Genomic DNA, 20,862 nt, shown 5'->3' on the forward strand with positions numbered 1-20,862 from the left:
CCAGAATCACATTTTTATACAACTCTGCAGTCTAGCCGAATATAACATTCGGAGGAAGGCATGGTGAAGAAGGATGCCATTGCTTTATGGTACGAAAGCATTTTAAATTGCCTGCCTCCCATCTCTTAGATCTGTGGAAGCCACAAGGACACAGAGAAGGCAATATATGAAATTATATATGTATTTTAAGACTGTGGTTGTGGGTTCTGACCTGTCTGGTAACCCCAGAGGAACTGGCGCAGGGCTTGTCTTTGTTTTGTCTGACGTGGAGGGATACCAGGGCTGGGGACAGCTTCCTAGGCTGCTTACGGTCAAAGCCTTGAAAGGCTGTGTAACAACTTGAGGGCAAGAAACAGTACTTAGGATGAGCAATAGGCAGAAGCGAAAGCCTGGGGAGGAATAGTCTGGGAAATGAGATATACAGAGAGATACGAGCTTTCCTAAGTCTCCACACATACCGAGCAATTGAAAAGGCCATGAACGTAGCTAGGGCTGGCTACATGCTCCAAAAACACCTGAGAAAACAGTAACCTTCACCTGTGGCTGGCCTTTAGGCTGAGAGCAAGCCCGGAGCAAAGGCTAAGGCAGAGGGAGTGGGGAACAGCCTGGCTAAGCATTGGAAGGCCCCGACACACAACCAATCTGCAAAGACTGGGAGAATGGGGGGAAGGTTTTTTTTGGTCCCTTTTTTTTTTTTTCTTTTCCTTTTTTGACGGTAGGTGGTTAAGGAAACTGTCAAAACACAAGCTGACCACTTATAGGAACAGAGTTCATCAGAATGCCCACAGAGAGGACACAGACTTTACAAAAAGAGTTTAGAAAAATCACAAAACAAGGAACAAAACAAACCACAACAAGCAACAACAACAAACGGGGTGTAGATCTGATTTCCATGGCTGCAATGTAATATTCGAAACGACCAGTTTGCATGGGTGTTGTAAAACCATGCCACTAAATCCCGAGCGTTTCCACCATCCCAAAAAAAGAAATCCTAAGCCTATTGGCAGTCTCTCTCCATTCCCCACCAGCCCAGCCCCAGGCCACCACTAATCTACTTCCTGTCTCTACAGACTTGCCTATTCTGGACAGTTCACATAAATGGAATCCTACGGGATGTGGTTGTGTCTGGTTTCTTTCACCGAGCATAACGCTTTCAAGGCTCGTATGTTATAACATGTACCCGTACTTCATTCCTTTTTGTAGTCAAATAATATTCCATCAATGGATAGAACACATTTTGTTTACCCATTCACCGGTTACAGTTGTGTCATCTCCACTTTCTCTCTATTGCAAATAATGTTATTAACATGCCTGTACAAGTTTCTGTAGAGACATATATTTTTTACTCTCTTGGGTATCTACAGTGACTATTTTAACATTTGGGGGGGTGTCAAATGGTTTTCCATAGTGGCTGTACCTGTTTACATTCTCACCGGTAGAGAACTCCCAATTTCTCCACATCTTTGCCAACACTCATTATTTTCCTTATTTTTTATTTTTTTACGATTTATTTTTTAATTTTACTTTTCTTTAAAGATTTCATTTATTCATTTGACAGAGAGAGACACAGCAAGAAAGGGACCAAAAGCAGGCGTTGTGAAAGCAGGAGCAGCAGGCTCCCCGCCGAGCAGAGAACCGGATGCGCAGCTCGATCCCAGGACCGTGGGATCATGACCTGAGCCGAAGGCAGACACTTAACACTGGAGCAACCCATGTGCCCCTATTTATTTATTTTAAAGGGGGGAGGTGTACACCAGTGGAAAGGGCAGATGGAGAGGGAGGGAGAGAATCTCAAGCAGACTCCCCACTGAGTGCAGAGCTCGACCTGGGGCTTGAACTCACAACCCTGAGATCATGACCTGAGCTGAAATCAAAAGTTGGATGCTTAACCAACTCACCCATCCAAGTGCGCCATTACTTTCCTTGTTAAAAAATGTATGACAGTTACCCTAATGGGTATGCAGAAGAGTCTAATTGTGGTTTTGATAATGCAATTCCCTAATGACTAATGACACTGAATACCTTTCCACATGTTTACTATCCATTTATCTTCTTTGGAGAAATATTTATCCAAAATCTTTGCCTATTTTTAAAATTTGAGGTTAAGAGTCACAGATACTAAAAATTGACCATTAAAGAGTGCACGTCAGTGGCATTTAGTAGACTCATAATGTTGTGCAACCTTCTGCACATTAAAAAAAACTTGGGTTGTAAGAGTTCTTTACATATTTGGATACTAAACTTTTCCCAGATACATGATTTACAAATATTCTCTTTGATTCTGTGGGTCATATTTTTATTCTTGATAAACTGCTTTGATATACAAAAGTTAATTTTGATGAAGTTTGTTTTTTCTTTTGTTGCTATACTTTCGGTGTCACAAGACAGTTTTTTTTTTTTTTTCTAAAAAATAAACAGAGAAGAGAACAATGTAATCCAAGTTCACAAGGATTTATACAGGCATGCCTTGTTTCATTGTGCTTTCCCTTAGGGCACTTCAAAGATACTGTGTGTTTTATAAATTGAAGGTTTGTGTTAATCTTTCTTCAAGCAGGGACGCCTGGGTGGCTCCGTTGGTTAAGCCACTGCCTCCGGCTCAGGTCATGATCCCAGGGTCCTGGGATTGAGTCCCACATCAGGGTCTCTGCTCGGCAGGGAGCCTGCTTCTCTCTCTGCCTCTGCCTACCACTCTGCCTGCTTGTGCTTGCTCTCTCTGACAAATAAATAAATAAAATCTTAAAAAACAAAAAAATCTTCCTTCAACCAAATCCATCAGCACCATTTTCCCAACAGCATTGGCTCACTTTGTGTCTCTATGCCGTATTTTTAATTCTTGTAATATTTCAAGCATTTTCACTATCACTGTATTTGTTATGGTAATCTGTGATCACTGATCTTTGATGTTATGACTGTAATTGTTCTGGGGTGCCATGAACCATGCCCATATAAGACAATGACCTTAATCAATAAAGGTCTTTATTGACACAAAGGTTTTGTGTGTTCTGGCTGCTCCACCAATAAGCCATTGCCTATCTCTCTCCCTGCCCTATGGCCCCCCTATGTCCCAAGACACAATCGTGAAATTAGGCCAGTTAATAAGTCTACGGTGCCTCTTAGTGTTCAAGTGAAAGGAAGAACCAAATGTCTCTCACTTTAAATCAAAAGCTAGAAATGATTGGGGCACCTGGCTGGCTTAGTTGGTAGAGCATGCAACTCGTGATCTCAGGGTTGTAGGTTCAAGCCCCACGTTGGGTATAGAGATTACTTAAGATTTTTTTTTTTTAATTAAAAAACAAAAGCTAGACATGAATAAGTTCAGTGAGGAAGGCTTGTGCAAAAGCTAGATGGACTGAAAGCCAGGCTTCCTGTTCCAAATAGCCAAGTTGTGAATGCAAAGCAAAAGTTCTTGAAGGAAATTAGAAGTGCTACTCCAGTGGACACATGAATGATAAGGAAGTGAAACAGCCTTATTGCTGATATGGAGAAAGTATGAGTGGTCTGGATAGAAGATCAAAGTAGCCACTGCATTTCTTAAGCCAGAGCCTAATCTACAGCAAGACCCTCATACCCTTCAATTCTATGAAGTCTGAGTGAGGGGAAGAAGCTGCAGAAGGAAAGTCTGAAACCAGCAGAAGTTGGTTCATGAGGTTAAAGGAGAGAAGCCATCTCCATAAAGTAAAAGGGCAAGGGGAAGGAGCAGGTGCTGATGGAGAAGCTGCAGAAGTTCTCCAGAAAATCTAGCTCAGATAATTGATGAAGGTGGCTACCCTAAACAACAGATTTTCAGTGTAGACCAAACAGCCTTCTATTGGAAGATCCATCGAGAAGTTCATAGCTGGAGAGAAGTCGATGCCTGGTTTAGAAGCTTCAAAGGATGGGGCACCTGGGTGGCTCAGCTGATTAAGCATCTAAGTCTTGATCTCGGTCTTGATCTCAGGGTTGTGGGTTCAGGTCCCACCCTGAGAAAAACACAGGCTGACTGTCTTGTTAAGGGCTAATGCAGCTGGTGACTTTAAGCTGAAGCCAATGTTCATTTGCCATTCCAAAAACCCTAGGGCCCTTAAGACTTCCGCTAAATCTATTCAGCCCATGCTCTATAAAGAGAGCAACGGGACGCCTGGGTGGCTCAGTTGGTTAAGCAGCTGCCTTCGGCTCAGGTCATGATCCCAGCGTCCTGGGATCGAGTCCCACATCGGGCTCCTTGCTCGTCAGGGAGCCTGCTTCTCCCTCTGCCTCTGCCTGCCATTCTGTCTGCCTGTGCTCGTTCTCTCTCCCTCTCTCTCTCTGACAAATAAATAAATAAAATCTTTAAAAAAAAAAAAAAAGAAAAAGAAAAAAAGAGAGCAACCAAACCTGGATGAGAGCACATCTGTTGACAACATGGTTTATCAAATATTTTAGGCCCACTGTTAAGACTTACTGCTCAGAAAAAAAGCCTTCTTCCAAGACTTTACTGTTCACCGACAATGCACTTGGTCATCCAAGAGTTCTGATGAAGATGTACATCAAGATTAATGTTGTTTTCATGCCTGCTAATACCTAATCCATTCCACAGCCCATGGATCAAGGAGTAATTTCAACTTACAAGTCCTACTATTTAAGAAATATATTTCTTGGGGTGCCTGGGTAGCTCAGTTGGTTGTGCAACCGACTCATTTCAGCACAGGTCATCATCTCAGAGTTGTAAGATGGAGCCCCACATGGGGCTCCCTGCACAGCATGGAGTCTGCTTATCTCTCTTCCTCTGCTCCTCCCCCTACTCTCTCTAAAATAAATAAATAAAATCTTTTAAAAATGTATTTCTTAAGGCTATCGCTGTCATAGAGAGTGATTTCTCTGATGGCTCTGGGCAAAGTAAACTGAAAACCCTCAGGAAAGGATTTACCATTCTAGATGCCACTAAGAACATTCATGATTCACGGAAAGAGGCCAAAATACCAATATTCACAGGAGTTTAGAAAAAGCTGATTCCCACCCTCATGGATGACTGTGAGCGTTCAAGACTTCAGTGGGGGAAGTAGGTGCAGATGTGGTGGGAACAGTAGGAGAGCTGGAACGAGAAGCGGAGCCTGAAGATGGGACTGAATGGCTGTAATCTCGTGAGAAAACTTGAACAGATGAGAAGGTCTTCTTTAGTTTTTAAAAGATTTTATTTATCTGAGAGAGAGTGAGAGAGCATGAATGTGAGCAGGGGGAGAGGCAGAGGGAGAAGGAGTGAGAGAATCTCAAGCAGACCCCACGATGAGTGCAGAGCCAAAGTGGGACTTGATCCTACAACCCTGAGATCATGACCTGAGCTGAAATCAACAGTTGGCCACTCACCCCACTGAGCCACCCAGGCACCCTGAAGAGGTGCTTCTTATGGATGAGCAATGAAAGTGGCGGATGGAATCTACTCCAGGTGAAGATGTCTTGAAGATCGTTGAAATGAAGCAAATGACTTGGAATATTACATAAACCTGGTTAATAAAGCAGCAGCAGGGTTTGAGAGGACTACGATTTTGATAGACGTTCTACTGTGGGTAAGAGGCTTTCAAACAGCATCACACGCTACAAAGAAATCCTTCATGCAAGGAAGAGTCAGTCAACGCAGCAAACTTCACTGCTGTCTTATTTTAAGAAACTGCCACGGCCACTTCAACCTTCAGCACCCAACACCCTGATCAGTCCGCAGCCATCGACGTGGAGGCAAGACCCTCCACCAGCAAAAAGACTGTGACTTGCCGAAGCTCGCATAGTGATTAGCATTTTTAAGCAATCAAGTATTTTGTTTTTTTGTGTGTGTGTGTGTTAAATAGACAAATTTTCTAGCGTACCATTTTAAAAAAAGATTTTATTTATTTATTTGCGAGACAGAGCTAGAGCACTGTGAGCAGGGAGGGGGCAGAGGAGAGGATGTTCAAACAGACTCCCAGCTGAGCACAGACACCAACACAGGGCTTGATCTCTGGATGCATAAGATCATGACCTACTGAAAACAAGAGTCAGACACTCAACCAACTGAGCCAGTCAGGTGCTCCTCTAGTCTCCCATTTTAATTCCCTTATCATTTCCTTTATTATTTATTTTTGAGTTATTTTCTTAGTGATTGTGCTGAGGATTATAATTACCATACTGAAGCATGTGATAAAGTATTTATAATTACATTTGTATGTACAAATACTATAATATTTGTTTTTAACATAGTATATAATTAAAATATATGTGTTGAGACACTTGGCTGGCTCAGTCAGTGGAGCATGTGACTCTTGATCTCAGGGTCATGAGTTCAAGCTCCATGTTGGACATGGAGCTTACTTAAAATTTTTTTAAAATAAAATATATATATTGCAATACAGTATAGGCAATGGTGTAGTAAAATTAACAAGATGTCAATTTCCTCAATCTTTTCTAGATAGGTTAAGCCAACATGGCTCTAAGTGAAAATTTATCAGCATAATTGATAGTGCCTTTTTGGTAAACTTCACAGAAATTGTTGAGACCATACCTCCCTCAAATATGTCATTTTTGCATAATCATTATTTTGAATTAAAGTTACTTAAGAAATAGCCAATACAAGAAGGGTACTCTGAGACCCCTTTTATCCCTGAAAGCAGGAAATAATTCTTCCATGTGAAAGGTACTTTCCTAATATGCACCAGGAGGAAGAGACACATCCTTATCACCAGAGATAGGGAATTTAGGGCCAAGAAGGCTATATAAACAAACCTAGTTACCACCTCATTAATTTACTACCCCAAGCCCAACCCCTTTGTCTTGTCAATTCTTCAAAAATTTATAGTTTCTTTGTCTAAAAGTTATAAAAGCTGCCTGCTTTGGTTACTTCTTTGAGCATCATATATTTGGGGCTCCCATATGTATGAAATTAAATTTTTCGGGCGCCTGGGTGGCTCAGTGGGTTAAGCCGCTGCCTTCAGCTCAGGTCATGATCTCAGGGTCCTGGGATCGAGTCCCGCATCGGGTTCTCTGCTCGGCAGAGATCTTGCTTCCCTCTCTCTCTCTCTGCCTGCCTCTCCATCTACTTGTGATCTCTCTCTGTCAAATAAATAAATAAAATCTTAAAAAAAAAAAAAAGAAATTAAAATTTTCTCCTATGAATCTGTTGTACGTCAGTTTAACTATTAGGTCAGCCAAAGAATCTAGAGGGGAAAGGAACCTAGATTGTGAAAGCAAAACAAATCCTGTTGTAAATTAACTATACAGGGGCATCTGGGTGGCTCAGTCGGTTAAGTGTGTGCCTTCAGCTCAGGTCATGATCCCCCCAGGGTTCTGGGATCAAATTCCCCATCAGGCTCCCTGTTCAGCGGGAAGCCAGCTTCTCCTTCTCCCTGCTACTCTGCCTACTTGTGCTCTCTCTCTCTGTCAAATAAATAATTAAAATCTTTAAAACAATAAAATAAATTAACTGTATACAGTACTTTGTTTTGAAGAAAAATAAGAGGCTCTCCTTGTATTGTTAGCTGATAAGTCAATAAAAATAATTTATCACTATGTGGGTTTTTTTTAAGTAGGTTCCACACCAAGTACGGAGCCCAATGTGGGGCTTAAACTCATGACCCTGAGATCAAGACCTGAGCTGAGATCAAGAGTTAGAAGCTTGGGGCGCCTGGGTGGCTCAGTGGGTTAAAGCCTCTGCCTTCGGCTCAGGTCGTGATTCCAGGGTCCTGGGATCGAGCCCCACATCGGGCTCTCTGCTTAGCGGGGAGTCTGCTTCCTCCTCTCTCTCTCTGCCTGCCTCTCTGCCTCCTTGTGACCTCTGTCTGTCAAATAAATAACTAAATAAATCTTTAAAAAAAAAAAGTGTTAGAAGCTTAACTGACTAAGCCACCCAGACACCCCTGTCACTATGTGATTTTTAGCATATAATGCAGAAGGAGTTGAAAGAATTTAGGGATGAGCACTATAATAACATTCTTCCATCCCAGGTACTTATGTGAATGGGTTCTCAGGGCTTCTAGCTATAAAACCCAAAACCTACAACAGAACTGATGCTAAAATCTGTCTCATTCTAGCAATCAATAATATTCGTCTTGACTATTGGGGAGAAAAAGTCCCTTTCAGATATTCATTCCTAATACAATGTTATTTTATGCTTAACAATTATTATGAGACTTTATATTACATTCACCAATTGCTTTTAAAGCTTCTGGATTGAGTCAGTACTTCTGAAACTGTGAAAAAGCAAGCCTGAGGCCCAAAATGGCATCACTTAAGCCAAATCGCCAAACTGGGGCTTCATACTTAACCTAACTGAAATTCTAACCTCCTCCAGAAAGCTAATCTTTTTTTTTTTTTTTTTTTAAGATTTATTTTTTCACAAGTAGGCAGAGAGGCAGGCAGAGAGAGAGAGAGGAGGAAGCAGGCTCCCCGCTGAGCAGAGAGGACCCCAGGACCCTAGGATCATGATCTGAGCCAAAGGCAGAGGCATTAACCCACTGAGTCACTCAGGCGCCCCTCCAGAAAGGTAATCTTAACTGGTCAGTCAGGAATCTTCTGATCAGCACCAATAAGGTAATCTGTCACATGGGCCCTCTCTATCCTGTTTGTCCCCAAAGGAAGGTCACTTCACTTGAAATAATTCTTTTCTCTGTTTATAACTTTGTCTTGCCTTTATTTTTTTTTAATTAAAGATTTTATTTATTTATTTGACAGAGAGAGATCACAAGTAGATGGAGAAGCAGGCAGAGAGAGAGAGAGAGAGAGAGAAGCAGGCTCCCTGCTGAGCAGAGAGCCCGATGCAGGACTCGATCCCAGGACTCTGAGATCAAGACCTGAGCCAAAGGCAGCGGCTTAACCCACTGAGCCACCCAGGCACCCACTGTCTTGCCTTTAAAAACTTGGGGCACCTGGGTGGCTCAGTCAGTTAAGTGTCCAACTCTTGATTTTGGCTCAGGTCATGATCTCAGGGTCATGAGATGGGGCCAGGCTCTGCACTCAGTGGGAAGTCTGCTTGAGTTCTTTCTCTGCCTCTGCCCCCTCTCCCACCCCTACCGGCACACACATGAGCTCTCTTTCTCAAATAAATAAACCTTTTTTTTTTTAAAGGTTTTATTTATTATTTATTCAACAGACAGAGATCACAAGTAGGCAGAGAGGCAGGCAGAGAGAGAGGGGGAAGCAGGCTCCCTGCTGAGCAGAGAGCCTGATGCGGGGCTCGATCCCAGAACCCTGGGATCATGACCTGAGCCGAAGGCAGAGGCTTAACCCACTGAGCCACCCAGGCGCCCCTCAAATAAATAAACCTTTAAAAAAAAAAAAAGGCCCCTTCTCTTTCTGTCACCGTTTGGAGCCCCCCTGCCCCGCAACTTGCTAGATGGGATGCTGCCTGATTCATGTATCAGTTAGTAAAGCCAGTCAGAGCATCAAAATTACTTCGTGGAATTTTTGTTATTTCACAAACCCTATGTCAAAGAAAATATTAAAAAGTGAAATTTGATTGCATATTTTCCACTTTCTTTTTTTCAAGATATTTTATTTATTTATCAGAGAGAGAGTGAGAGAGTGAGCGAGCACAAGTAGGGGGAGCAGCAGGCAAAGGGAGAGGGAGAAGCAGGTTCCCTGCTGCACAGGGAGCCTGATGCAGGACTCGATCCCTGGACCCTGGGATCATGACCTGAGCTGAAGGCAGATGCTTAACTGACTGAGCCACCCAGGCGTCCCTTCTCCATTCTTCATTGTAGAGAAGTATGAGAAGTATGGTAAGTATCCATACAATGTTGAAGTGTTAAAAGATAGACACTGTCAGGGGACAAAATTCTGTGGAGGAAACGTAAAGGAAATACAAAATTAAGGAGAAAAAGGAATGATGTAAAATTTCCAACCGCTAAAGAAGAACTTTTTCAGAAGGTACGTATCAAGCGGGCTTTATATTCCAGGGACTATAAAAAAAAATTCTAGTACGAAAATGTGCCAGAAATGACATACCTTGCAAATATAAACTTGTAACACACGTTTTAAGTCTTAGACGTCAACCAAAGAAATGAGTGAGGCTATACATGGGGTTTCTTTAGAGGGTCAAGTCTGAAGAGCCCAGAGGAAGCCCTTCACTAAGGGTGGCTCATTAAGGATACAGAGCAAGGACCTCAGGCTCATGGAGGCCAAGATCTGGGGACCAGGCGGAAGCTCGGCCCAGAGACTCAGTTTACCTACGCTGATGATAGTTGAAAGAGTTAACTGGCACTGATGTTACAGGAACTGCCTCGGGCAGGTAGGAGACAAAAGGACTCTGGTTCTGGCTCCAACAACACCTCACAGCTGCCTTATTTCCTTTATAGGTGACAAAGGGAAGAAGGAAACAGGCTCCAGGCCTTGGGCAGAAAGCTGAGCCCAGAACCCATGCTGTTCAGAGGACACTGGGGGTCACACAGCTACAGATAGCTTCCAAGGTGGGCGGGCTGGGAGATGGGCTTCAGCTCCTCCGCCAGCTGGCATGACAGTGCCCCTCGCTCAGAGCTGGCGCGTGGCCTTCCTGAGGTCATCGGGGGAAAGCGCGGAGCTCGGGAACTTACAATTACAGTGAACCGTATGAAACTGCCACTGTTCAGCCATTGTGACCTATGAAAATGGTAGTTTCATTTGGTTCGTTTGACCCATACACTGGCAGCCACTGTTTTACTTTTACCCTAAGAGACCAAGCTGTCCTCTGCCGAGATGTGGATGAAATCCACAAGGCTGAGAGTGTGTTGTTAACGACGCGGCGGGCGGAGGTAAAGAGATGGAGAAGGGAAACCGGAGGCTACCGCCGAGCACGCAAGTCAACACTGTTTCGGGGAGGGAGGTGGGGAGGTCTGAAACCTAGAAATAAAAATTGTAAAGCTCACAAGGATAATATCCATCTGAGCAGCAGAAAAACAAGGCTAAAAGGTTACTATGATAACAAAGCCTGGTGTTGCTGGAGTATTTTTATCTATACACATTTGGTGTGGAAAGCCCTTCCACGCCTTGCCTTTGGGCCACGTCCAATCACTAAGGTGGGGACTATTATGAATCCTAATTTCTGCACGCAGGTCAGAGGGACTTCACACACGAACAAAGGAAGGCCTGGAGATGTGCAAGAACTTGTGGGAGGATTTCTGTGGCTCAAGGCCGGATTTCTAGTCTCCAGATGGTAATTACCCCTCTAGACCATCTCCCACTGTCTTATCTCTGGTGTCCTTCAAAGGTGGTAAAGTGAATTAGGGGAAAAATAAATACATAACCCTGCCTCCTAAGTGCTACATGCCCACTAGTGACATGAGCAGCTGAGGTTTCCTTTAAAGGTCATTTCCACCAGCATGTTCATCTCCGTGCCTAATAAGGGGCCACGGACAGACATGGTTAGTAACAGCGCAATATAATTAAGTGTCCTTTCATCCAGGCATTTCAAAGGGCTTCGGCAACGTTAATTATGCCCCAAGTCCTTGTGAAGTGGCGCTTGGTTCCATTCTATGAGCATTTAAAGTCAAGCAAAGGCGATGCCACGGGCCCAGGGGTTACACACTTTGAACATACACCTATTAGTGGCCCTCAAGTGTCTGGCAAAAGAGTTGGGGTGTGCAGGGCTCCTGACATGAAACTCTTCCTCTGGAGCTCAGAGCTTGAAAACTGTAAAATGGGGGTGTCTGGGTCTGCTGGCAGGGAGGGAAGTGAGGGGAGGTACTTGGGTGGCTTCTGCCACTGGACAAGCCACCGTGTTCCTCTTCTGCAGAGAGATAACAGAAATTTTCTGAAGTGGTTTAAGTGCCAACGAGTGCACGTACATGGACGGCTAACCCAGAGCAGGGATCTGATCCCAGACTCAGGGATTCTGTCCCAGACCGAAACAAGGGTTTCCCACAGCGGGGCAGCTTGTGAGAATTGTCTGGTGCTGGCCGTATCAAGAGCAGGCCGCATCAAGTCACTTCTCTGTCTGCTTCTGCTTCGCTGTGTAGACAGGGAAGACCAGCAGTTCTGGACTGGGGTCCAGCCACTGCCACTTACTGCTGTGTGACTTTAGTGGAATCACCATACCTCTCTGAGCCTCAGCTGCCCCTCTGAGAAATGGAGTAGCTGTAAATGCTCACGGGATTATCACGTGACATGAAATAAGGCACAGGTTGAAAGACCACCCAGCGCATGAAAAATACTGACACAATTCTAGTTTGTTACTATTATTTTTACAATTTTCCTTCGTATTATCATTATTATTAGCAACAGTCTAAGGACCCTTCTGGCTCCAAGAATTGCTTTTTTATCAGCTATAACTCTGGGAAAGAACAGTTTCCAGAAAAGGAACAGAGGTCACAGAGGCAGGAACCCTTGCTTGATCAGTGGTATCTGAGTGAAACTAACTCAGATCTCCCATTCTAACACCTGCTTTCCATCTGCCAACAAGAACCTCTATTTAAACATCACGGTGATAAGACCAGTCATCACTTGCTATTTAAACTGACCTCCCACAATCCCTTGGGCTTGAAACTAACAAGAGTTAAGTATAAATTGCAGGTTTTTGGCTTGTTCTGAAGGTTACTCACGTTCAAATACAAGAGATGCATTAGTCTGGCTACACCAGGTCCTGCTACCCTACCCGTTCGCCTGGCTTCAGGCCAGCTCCCTGACACTTACGTTCTCCAGCAGGGGAGGCATTAGCTTCCCCAAGACTGTCATTTCAACACTTAATAACTGACATCAGAAAGAGAAGGGACCTCGCAGAGTAGCTGGCACAATGCGGGCAGCGGGGAGTGGTGGATAAAAGCAAGGGCCTTGGCAATGCACAGACTCATTTCGAATCCTAGCTTTACTACCTATTGACTGTGTGGCCTTGGGTAAGTTAATTAACCTCTCTGTGCCAGTTTCCTAATATGTGAAATGGGGTTTTAATAGTACCTACCTTATGGGGCTCTGTGGGGATCAGTACGGTCCCTGCCATATAGTAAACACTAAAACCAATGTTCACTGCCATTATGATCATGACGATTACTATAGTAATTGGAATTGGTTAAGGAAGCATGATAGAGAGGACCTATATTTTCCTAGGAAAACTGCCAAAACTGGAGCTGGAGCTGGAAGGATAGGTAGGATTTCTATGGGGGATGGTGTGGGCAGCTTCGGGTTCCTTCATCCACACATTCGGGTCATCCTCCAAGCACGCCTGTAGGATGGATTTAAAACTGACCTGCAGAAGAGCTGCATGACTCTTCCCCAAGTGATACTGATAGAAAGCGAGAAAGCTGGGATTTGAAGCAAGCTCTGATTCTAAAGGCCATGTTCTACCTTTGTATCAAATTCTGTCCTGAAGGGTAAGGTACTGACAGAATTAGCTCCCCCAACCTCCCTCCTAGACTGTAAACCCCTTCCGGGAAGAGATATCTCAATTATTTATACAGGCCCCCTCCCCCACACCCCTTGCAGGCATGGATAGCAGATGCTCAGCTGAAATGCCTATTTGCTGAATGGAAGAAACTGAGGCCTGACTCTTTCAGACTGAGACCAAGCCTCCAGGGCCAGGAACCTCACACGATGCTGCCTCCTGGGCAGCTGGCCTCCTGGCCTCTCTTACAAATTCCCCCCTCCATACCCCTCACCCCCACCCCAACAACCAGGACAGAGAGCAGGGCTGCCATGAAAGGCCAATGGTTTGCTCCTGACTCAAGCCCAGTGATGAAGTTGGACTTGGGCCTGCTAATGTTTTCCTTGCCTCAAAGACAGACGATCTGGGGTCAGCCTGCCCAGCTGACCCCAGATCGGTATGACCACCTCCCACTGAGAGCCAGCCAGCCAGCCAGAGACAGAGAGAGAGAGAGAGAGAGAGAGACAGACAGACAGACAGACACACACACACACACATGGAGCCCCCATAAAACCTGTTAGCTGTGTGACTCCACCCCCATGCCCACCACAGATTGGACCAGAGGTCTTCCCTCTTTCCAGCGTTGGGTGAACGCCCCAGTCGTTCCAACCTCCACGGCCCTTCCTACCTACCAGGAGCTACCCTGTAGTCTCATAATAGTTTTCTCTTTTGCCTCACTGCCTCTGAAATAGGTTTTTATTCCTTGCAACCAAAATAGCCATCACAAAATTGAGGAGGAGGAGGAAGACAACTTTCCCAGGCAGAATTAACTACACCTTTCTCTGCTTCAGGTACCTTCATCTCCTCCTCCTTGTAACAGCAGGCACTCCTGCCTCCTGCATGGGCTAGGTGCTTTTTCACTGATCCACATGACTGGAGGGATGAGGGTTGGAGGCAGGTATTCCTACCATCAGTCTACCTATAACAGAAGCTCTGAGGGGCTAAGCCATATGTCCAATGAGAGGGAGCAGAGTAGGGATGCGAACCCAGGCCTTCTTCCCTTTATCCCTCCCTGGAACTTCAGTTTGCTCCTAACTTTGCCCATGTGCCTGCCTCCCACCTCAATTTTTTTTTTTCTTTTTAAAGATTTATTTGTTTGAGAGAGAGAGTGCAGCGGGGAAGGGCAGAGGGAGAGGGAGAGAGTCTGAAGGGGACTCCGCTGAGTGCAGAGCCCAAGGCAGGGCTGATCTCACAACCCTGAGATCAGAACCTGAGCAGAAACGGAGAGTCAGAAGCTTATCGGACTTACGCAACCCAGGCGCCCCCTCCCACCTCAACTTTTCAGCTTGTTGGTAAAGTCACCATGATTGATTTATCTCTGCTCTGGCATGAAGGTACTTCTGCAATGAGTAATAATGGAATTAATTTGTAATTTTTATGGAAACTAAATAGAAGTCTCATCCGGTAGAGTGTTCAGTGTTTTCTGAGATATTGTATTTGTCTGTCTGGCATCCATTCTTCACAGAACCAACGGTCTTAACTGTATATTCTTAGATTCTGCATGCGTGATGCTTTGGCATTTGTGGCCTCCCTCCCCAGCACCAGACCACCTCTCCCAGGGGTGGCCAGTTCTTAGGGCAAAGGAGTGGCACTGCTGCACTGTTTCCAGCCACCCCAGATTAGAAACAGCCTCGACAGCCAGCAATAGGGAATCTGTCCAGAAAATTTTGATATGGCAACTCGACAGATTATTGGGCAACCATTCAAAAAGTATGTGTTAAATCACTATTACTTGATGACATGGGGTAATAGCCCACACACAGGCTTAAGTGAAACAACTGAGACACAAAACTTTCTGTACAGTCTGATCCTAAATGTGTAACACCAAAAAAAGACAGGAAGGAAATATCCTGAAATATGAGCAAAGCTTGTCTCCAAGTAATAGAGTAAGTGAATCTTCTAAGCGGGAATGCATTCCTTTAACAATGTTTCTCTACCTTTCCATTTTGATGTCTTTCTCTAACCCCCTATTTTCATGTATTTCCACAAGCATTTCTTTTCCCTGGATTACACGTTCTCCTACCCGTAGGGTGGGGGGGCAGCTGCCTGTTTCTGCCAGTGACAGGTACACAGACCTTGGACATGTCTGTTAGCCAGGGCTGTACTGTGTTACTTACTGGTTAGAAAAACACAACATTGCAAAACCACAAAAACTCTTGCCTTGTAGGAGAAGGAAAGCTCGGTGAGCGGGTGGGCGCTGCTTGTGGGCGGCAGCTGGCGCAGCTGCAGGGCCGCGCCGTGGGCTCGGTCCATGGTGTCCTACAGCCACATTCCCTGGGCCCAGCCTGGGAGCCGGAGCTGCTGCTGCTCTGCGGGGCCAACCCTGGAGACCATCTTTCCCGGCGGTGTTCACCTCCTCTCACCAGCCATGGGAGGACGGACAGCTTCTCTCTCACCTCCACGCAGAGAAGTGCCAAATTCTGTCGCTCCCAAGCAGACAGTGTGATTCCTTGTCCTGGTGGTGCTCTAGGGAGGTGGGGAGGAGCATTAAAAATGCATGTACAGTGAGACATAGAGCCCAGCTTTGTTACCGGAGGAGGAAACACTATGGGCACAAAACACAACCTATCATGAGAAGTGAAACCATTAAAAAAACTGTATCAGGCCTTTGGCTCCCTTAATAAAGATGTGGTTAATTTGCCTCAGAACCTTTTCTCCTGGCCCATAAAAGTCAACTTTTCTCTTCCTCTGCTTCTTTCCTCCCATCACATCCTAATTTAAATCCTCCCTTTTCCATTGGCTCCCCTACACATAAGCGGTGGAATACTGAACTTATCTACCTCTCTAGGACTCCAAACAAATATCCCAATGCCACAAAAAAGGAAACATCTGTGTTCTAACTTAGGGAAAGAAAAAATGAGAAGAAAAGCTATCTCCATGGATGACAGAAGAACTAAGCTACTACCAGTGGTCAGCTGAGCGCAGGTGAGGTAACATTGGTTACCTCAGTGTAGGTAACACTCCCCCCCGGGAGAAGATCTGTGTGACCAGATCACATCAGCTCTGGGAAACTCAGGTGCCTCACTGTAAAGTGGGGGTAATAATGTGGCCTCAAATAAAATCGGCAATGATAGCAATTTGGACCATTGTTGTAAATTTCATCAGGGGGATATTTTCAGCGCAGGTCAAGTTTTTCTAAAATAAGGAAGAAAGATGAAGCATATGTTCCTAGGGTTCTGGGAGGCATGGCCAGAGCACCTTATACCATGGTGCTAGGTGTTTCTTTGAGGTCCTCATATAGTAAAAAGAAAAAAAAAAAATCCATACAAATTTGGATTCTACTACAAAGTCTATGGGTTTTTTTTTTTTTCCCTCTGTGGGGGCTTGAACTTATCACCCTGAGATTAAGACCTGAGCTGAGATTAAGTGTCAGATGGTTAACTGACTGAGCCACCCAGATACCCCTCGATGTTTATTTTAATATAAAAATGTTATAGCTTTTCATCTGTCATATGCTACCTGTTTGCCTTGGCCAAGTCATTTAACTTTCCAGGCAGTTTTCTCTGCTGAAAATACAGATAATAACACCTCTACTCCCCCCCACCATAGGGTTGTTGTGAGAATTTGGTGAAATAATGCAAGTATAATGCATGCACAGCAAATGGCCAGATGAATGTCAGCTGTTATTAGTATTAATTTTATTCCTACCAGCTTAATTATTGAATTGACCCACAGATCTTCCTTTCTTTCATGTAACCAGGCAACAAATATTTATGCAGGGCTTCCTATGTGCCAAACAGATACAGCCTCTGCTATGCCCCCACGGCTTCAGAAAGTTGCCTTCTATGTCTTGCAACTTCCAGTTCCTTCTGTTATCTAGCTCTACCCCCAGGAATGCTGGTTCCTGGTGTGAACAGCACAGTCATATGTCACAGGGCTAACACTGTGTCCAGCATCTAGGAGACACTGGATGCAGGGCTTAGCACTGGGGCAGCCACAAAGACCATTTGGCTCAGGTCTCACTTTGTTGAAGAGCCTCAAAATTCAATGATTGCTGCTGCCTCCAGATGAGATTATACATTTGGTATATATACACATATACATATGGTATGTGTGTGTATATATGTGTGTATACATATATATGTATATACATACATATATATTTATGTGTGTGTATATATATATATACACACACAAAGTATATACAAGGTACACTCATCAGATAATTTCATAACTGATATTCCAGAACCAGACCTCCCTGTGAAAACCAATGAATATTTGCAACCTTGTGAAAAGCATAATTATTCTTCACTGTACTTCCTTGTGTGGGTGAAAAGCATGACTGTGTTAAATTTAGGTATTTTAATGTTTTGAATATAGCAGCCTTAGGAAGGAAGAATGGCCCAGGGAGAGACCTCAGAGAGACCCTTGCAGGCCTTCAAGCTGGCCTAGATCTGAAGGAGGCACTGCAGCCCGAACTGGAAAGATGTCTCCTGAATCCCCCGTTCAACGGCAGCTTGCCAAGGCCCGGCCCAGAGCCCAGCATGGTGACCTCCATACACCACCTACTAACTGGCTAAAGGCAGGCCTGTGGAGCACCTGGGGCAGCTCGCAGTCAAGAATGGAATGGCTTACTCAGGCCTAATCAACCACAACTCCGGAGATCCCACAGCTGTAACCAGCCCCGCCCACAGGATGTCAGAGAAAGCAAACAGGCCTTGAGGACATGCCAATGGGGGTGATGGAAACCTGGGCCTCCTAACCTTCTTTGGACCAGCTGCTCTGTTCAGGTGGGTTTCTGTTTTTGCTTTTGTTTGTGAAGTTGTTGCTGTCATTCAAGTCCCTTCTAAAAAGCAGATTCCCTCTTTGCCCGTGGGCCAAGGCCTCTGAGGCATCCCCTGCAAAGTCAGGAGGCTTTCCCTCAGCTAGGTAGGAGTTAGGACAAAAAGCTCTGGAGGAACTCTTTGCACGTTGCTCTCCCTTTAAGGTGCACATTGTCTACCTAGTGAATCTCCTTTTCTGCCTTCTGAGCACTTTTCCAGCACTAACATATGCCCAAGAGGCAAGTGGCCAACTCTGTGTTCCCAGCGACCCCTTAACGCTGAGGCCCTCAGAGCCAGCAGTAAGCACAGAGTCATTGGCTCAAAAATGTAAAGATAATTCTAGGAGCTTGCTTCCATTCCATTCCCCCCGACCATATCTCAATGAATTATTTCACCAACCCACAGAGCAGGCTGGACAGATGAGAGGACCACAGCTCATAGCTGCTGAGAGTAGTGTATTAGAATTTGGCTCTATCTGGGAAAAAAAAAAAAAAATCAATAAAACACGCCCTTTTCCACCACCTGACAATTCAGCTTCTGGCTGGTAGTGAGTGCCGGTTACAAAGCCCTTTCCCTTTCCTGGGCTTTGGCTCACTAAAGGGTTACATTCCTCCCCTACCATTGAGCTGGAAACTATAACTTCCAGCAGCCAGTGTAGATCAAGAATTCCTTCCCGTATCCCACCTGCTAACTCCACCATCTGCTATTGCCAGGAAGCCCGAGCCGGCATGTAGAGGAATAATTTTGGCAAAGTTACGGCATTTCACTTCCTGATTTGGTAAAGCCTGCCATCACCTATATTAAGGCAAACCTATGCCCCCCTCCCTTCGCTAAAATGGGTGGTGGGGGGGAACCATTGCAAGGCAGCAAGACCCAGACCTGCAAGGCAGGTGACAGCAAGAAGGAAGGGTATTAGTACTAGGGGGCGTTAGATGATTCCAAATGCATTACCTTTCCTGAAAACAAAAAACGAAGGCTGATTTCAAGTCCCCCCTGCCTCTGGATTGATCACTACTCACCCGGGCGGCGTCTCCTCTGAGGCCCACCTATCCCAGGTTTCTGAGAAACGACTCAGACTCTCCGCACCACCCGGAGGCACAGCCTCCTTAATTCCTTCCCCAACTCTGGAGCTGCCTGGGTGCTGCAGTGTTTTGCTTTCAAAGGCCACGATCTGATTTGTCAGGCCGCCTGCCGGTCAGAAGCTGGCGGGGACTTCTTGCAGGCGAGTGGCTGCGAGGAGGGAGGTGGGCGGGACAGTCCCCGGCTATTGGCTGCGCCGCAAAGCTTGCTTGAGGCGTAGGGGGAGCGACTTGGGGAGGCGGCCCCGGTCCTGAGCTTTGCTCTCACCTGGAGGGGGCCCCTCTAGCGGCCGCGCCAAGGACGTTGGAACAAACCCCTCTCTCCCTTTCCACCTGTACGGGGTGCTGGGGTGACTGCTCACTTCCCCTGCCCGACAGGTGGGCAGCCTGCCAGGAGTCCAACCTTCCAGTTCTCAGCGCCACCTCCCGGGCTTTGCTCCTGCTGTTCCTCCACCTTACACTCTCCGCGTGCCTTCAGATCCTTCACGACCCTCAAGACCCGGCTCCCACAAAGCCGTCTCAGTACCCGGGGCATATACAATGTCCTTGCGGACGCTCCCCTAACACCTGTTAGCTGCGCTATGTGACAACCCACCCAGCGCGTCCGCCGCTCCGCAATGCCCAAGGTCCTAGCACGGCGTGAATGCTTCCTAACGTACAACGGATACAGTAAGCAATAAGAGTAATCAACACGTGCATGGAGCTTACACCTTTTCACTTACACGCATCTCATTTCAGATCCTCGCAGGAACCCCCTGAGTGAGATTTTGAGCTCATGCCCATTTTACAGATGAAGAAATGGCATTCGGGCCCAGACCCCAAGGAGGAGAAAGAGCCAATTTGGGTTCAGATCTGGAGGCAGAGAGAGCTCAGAGGGAACACCAGAGAGCAGAACGAGGTTGGCATTTCGTAGGAACCTCCCAAAGAACAGCGTGGCTGGTGCAAGATTTTTCTGGGGCGTGGGTAGTAGGAGCTGCCATCAGCAGACCTGGCTAGGGACAGAGGTTTGGATTCATCCTAAATTTAAAGGGGGGCATTGCGGGTGCTGCACCGGGAAGTGACAAGATCACTGTGAGTGCTCTGAAGCTTGCAAAGAGGGGCTCTAGGAACACTGTATGTCTGTTCTTGTATCGTTGCCCGTATCAGTCTTTTTTCTTTTACTATTATACACAGGGCTTGGATGAATGTTAGTTGTTTTCTTCTTCCTTTTAAAAACATATTTTATTTATTTATTTGAAACGAGAGAGCAGGAGAGCACAAGCAGTGAGAGTGGCAGAAGGAAAGGGAGAAGTAGGCTCCCCACTGAGCAGGGAGCCCGATGTGAGTCTGGATTCCAGGACTCCGGGATCACAACCTGAGCCAAAGGCAGTTCTTAATCAACTGAGCCACCCAGGCGCCCTAGTCGTAGTCTTCTAACTAGGATTTCCGGGTAGGCAAAATTCTAAGGCTCTTGGTCTATAGCAAGATATTTGAGGGGTCATTTAGATAACCCCCTATTAGGTTTCCCCACTAGTTGTGATGTAATTAACCCAAACCCTAAAATTCTAGCGGTTTCCCTAAGGTTGTTTTTTTTTTTTTGAAACACCTCTAATGATTGGCCAACAACTTTTCACGCTAAAGAAACGGAAGAAACCATTGGCTGATTACTCATGAGGCAGCCTAAAGGAGGACTCTAGAATGTTAGGCCCGTGGTTGCCATAGCAACGGGGAAGCT

The 20,862-nt window shown here is 45.6% G+C and overlaps 1 protein-coding gene across 1 annotated transcript in view; it reads right to left on the reverse strand.

Annotated features, from left to right (window-relative positions):
- Positions 1 to 19,178, reverse strand: part of LOC111154866 (NIPA like domain containing 3) — a 51,056-nt gene extending 31,878 nt beyond the window's left edge. Inside the window, exons 1-2 of the mRNA XM_022514800.1 lie at positions 19,089 to 19,178; positions 15,467 to 15,772 (exon numbers count right to left, since the gene is read on the reverse strand). Coding sequence (XP_022370508.1) covers positions 15,467 to 15,559 — 93 coding nt within the window. The 5' untranslated portion in view covers positions 15,560 to 15,772; positions 19,089 to 19,178. The remainder of the gene's footprint in view (positions 1 to 15,466; positions 15,773 to 19,088) is intronic.
- Between the last annotated feature and the right edge of the window lie 1,684 nt (positions 19,179 to 20,862).

Source organism: Enhydra lutris, unplaced genomic scaffold (genome assembly GCF_002288905.1).
Source record: "Enhydra lutris kenyoni isolate GAN:26980312 unplaced genomic scaffold, ASM228890v2 scaffoldscaffold38, whole genome shotgun sequence".
In the NCBI taxonomy this organism is placed as follows: domain Eukaryota; kingdom Metazoa; phylum Chordata; class Mammalia; order Carnivora; family Mustelidae; genus Enhydra; species Enhydra lutris.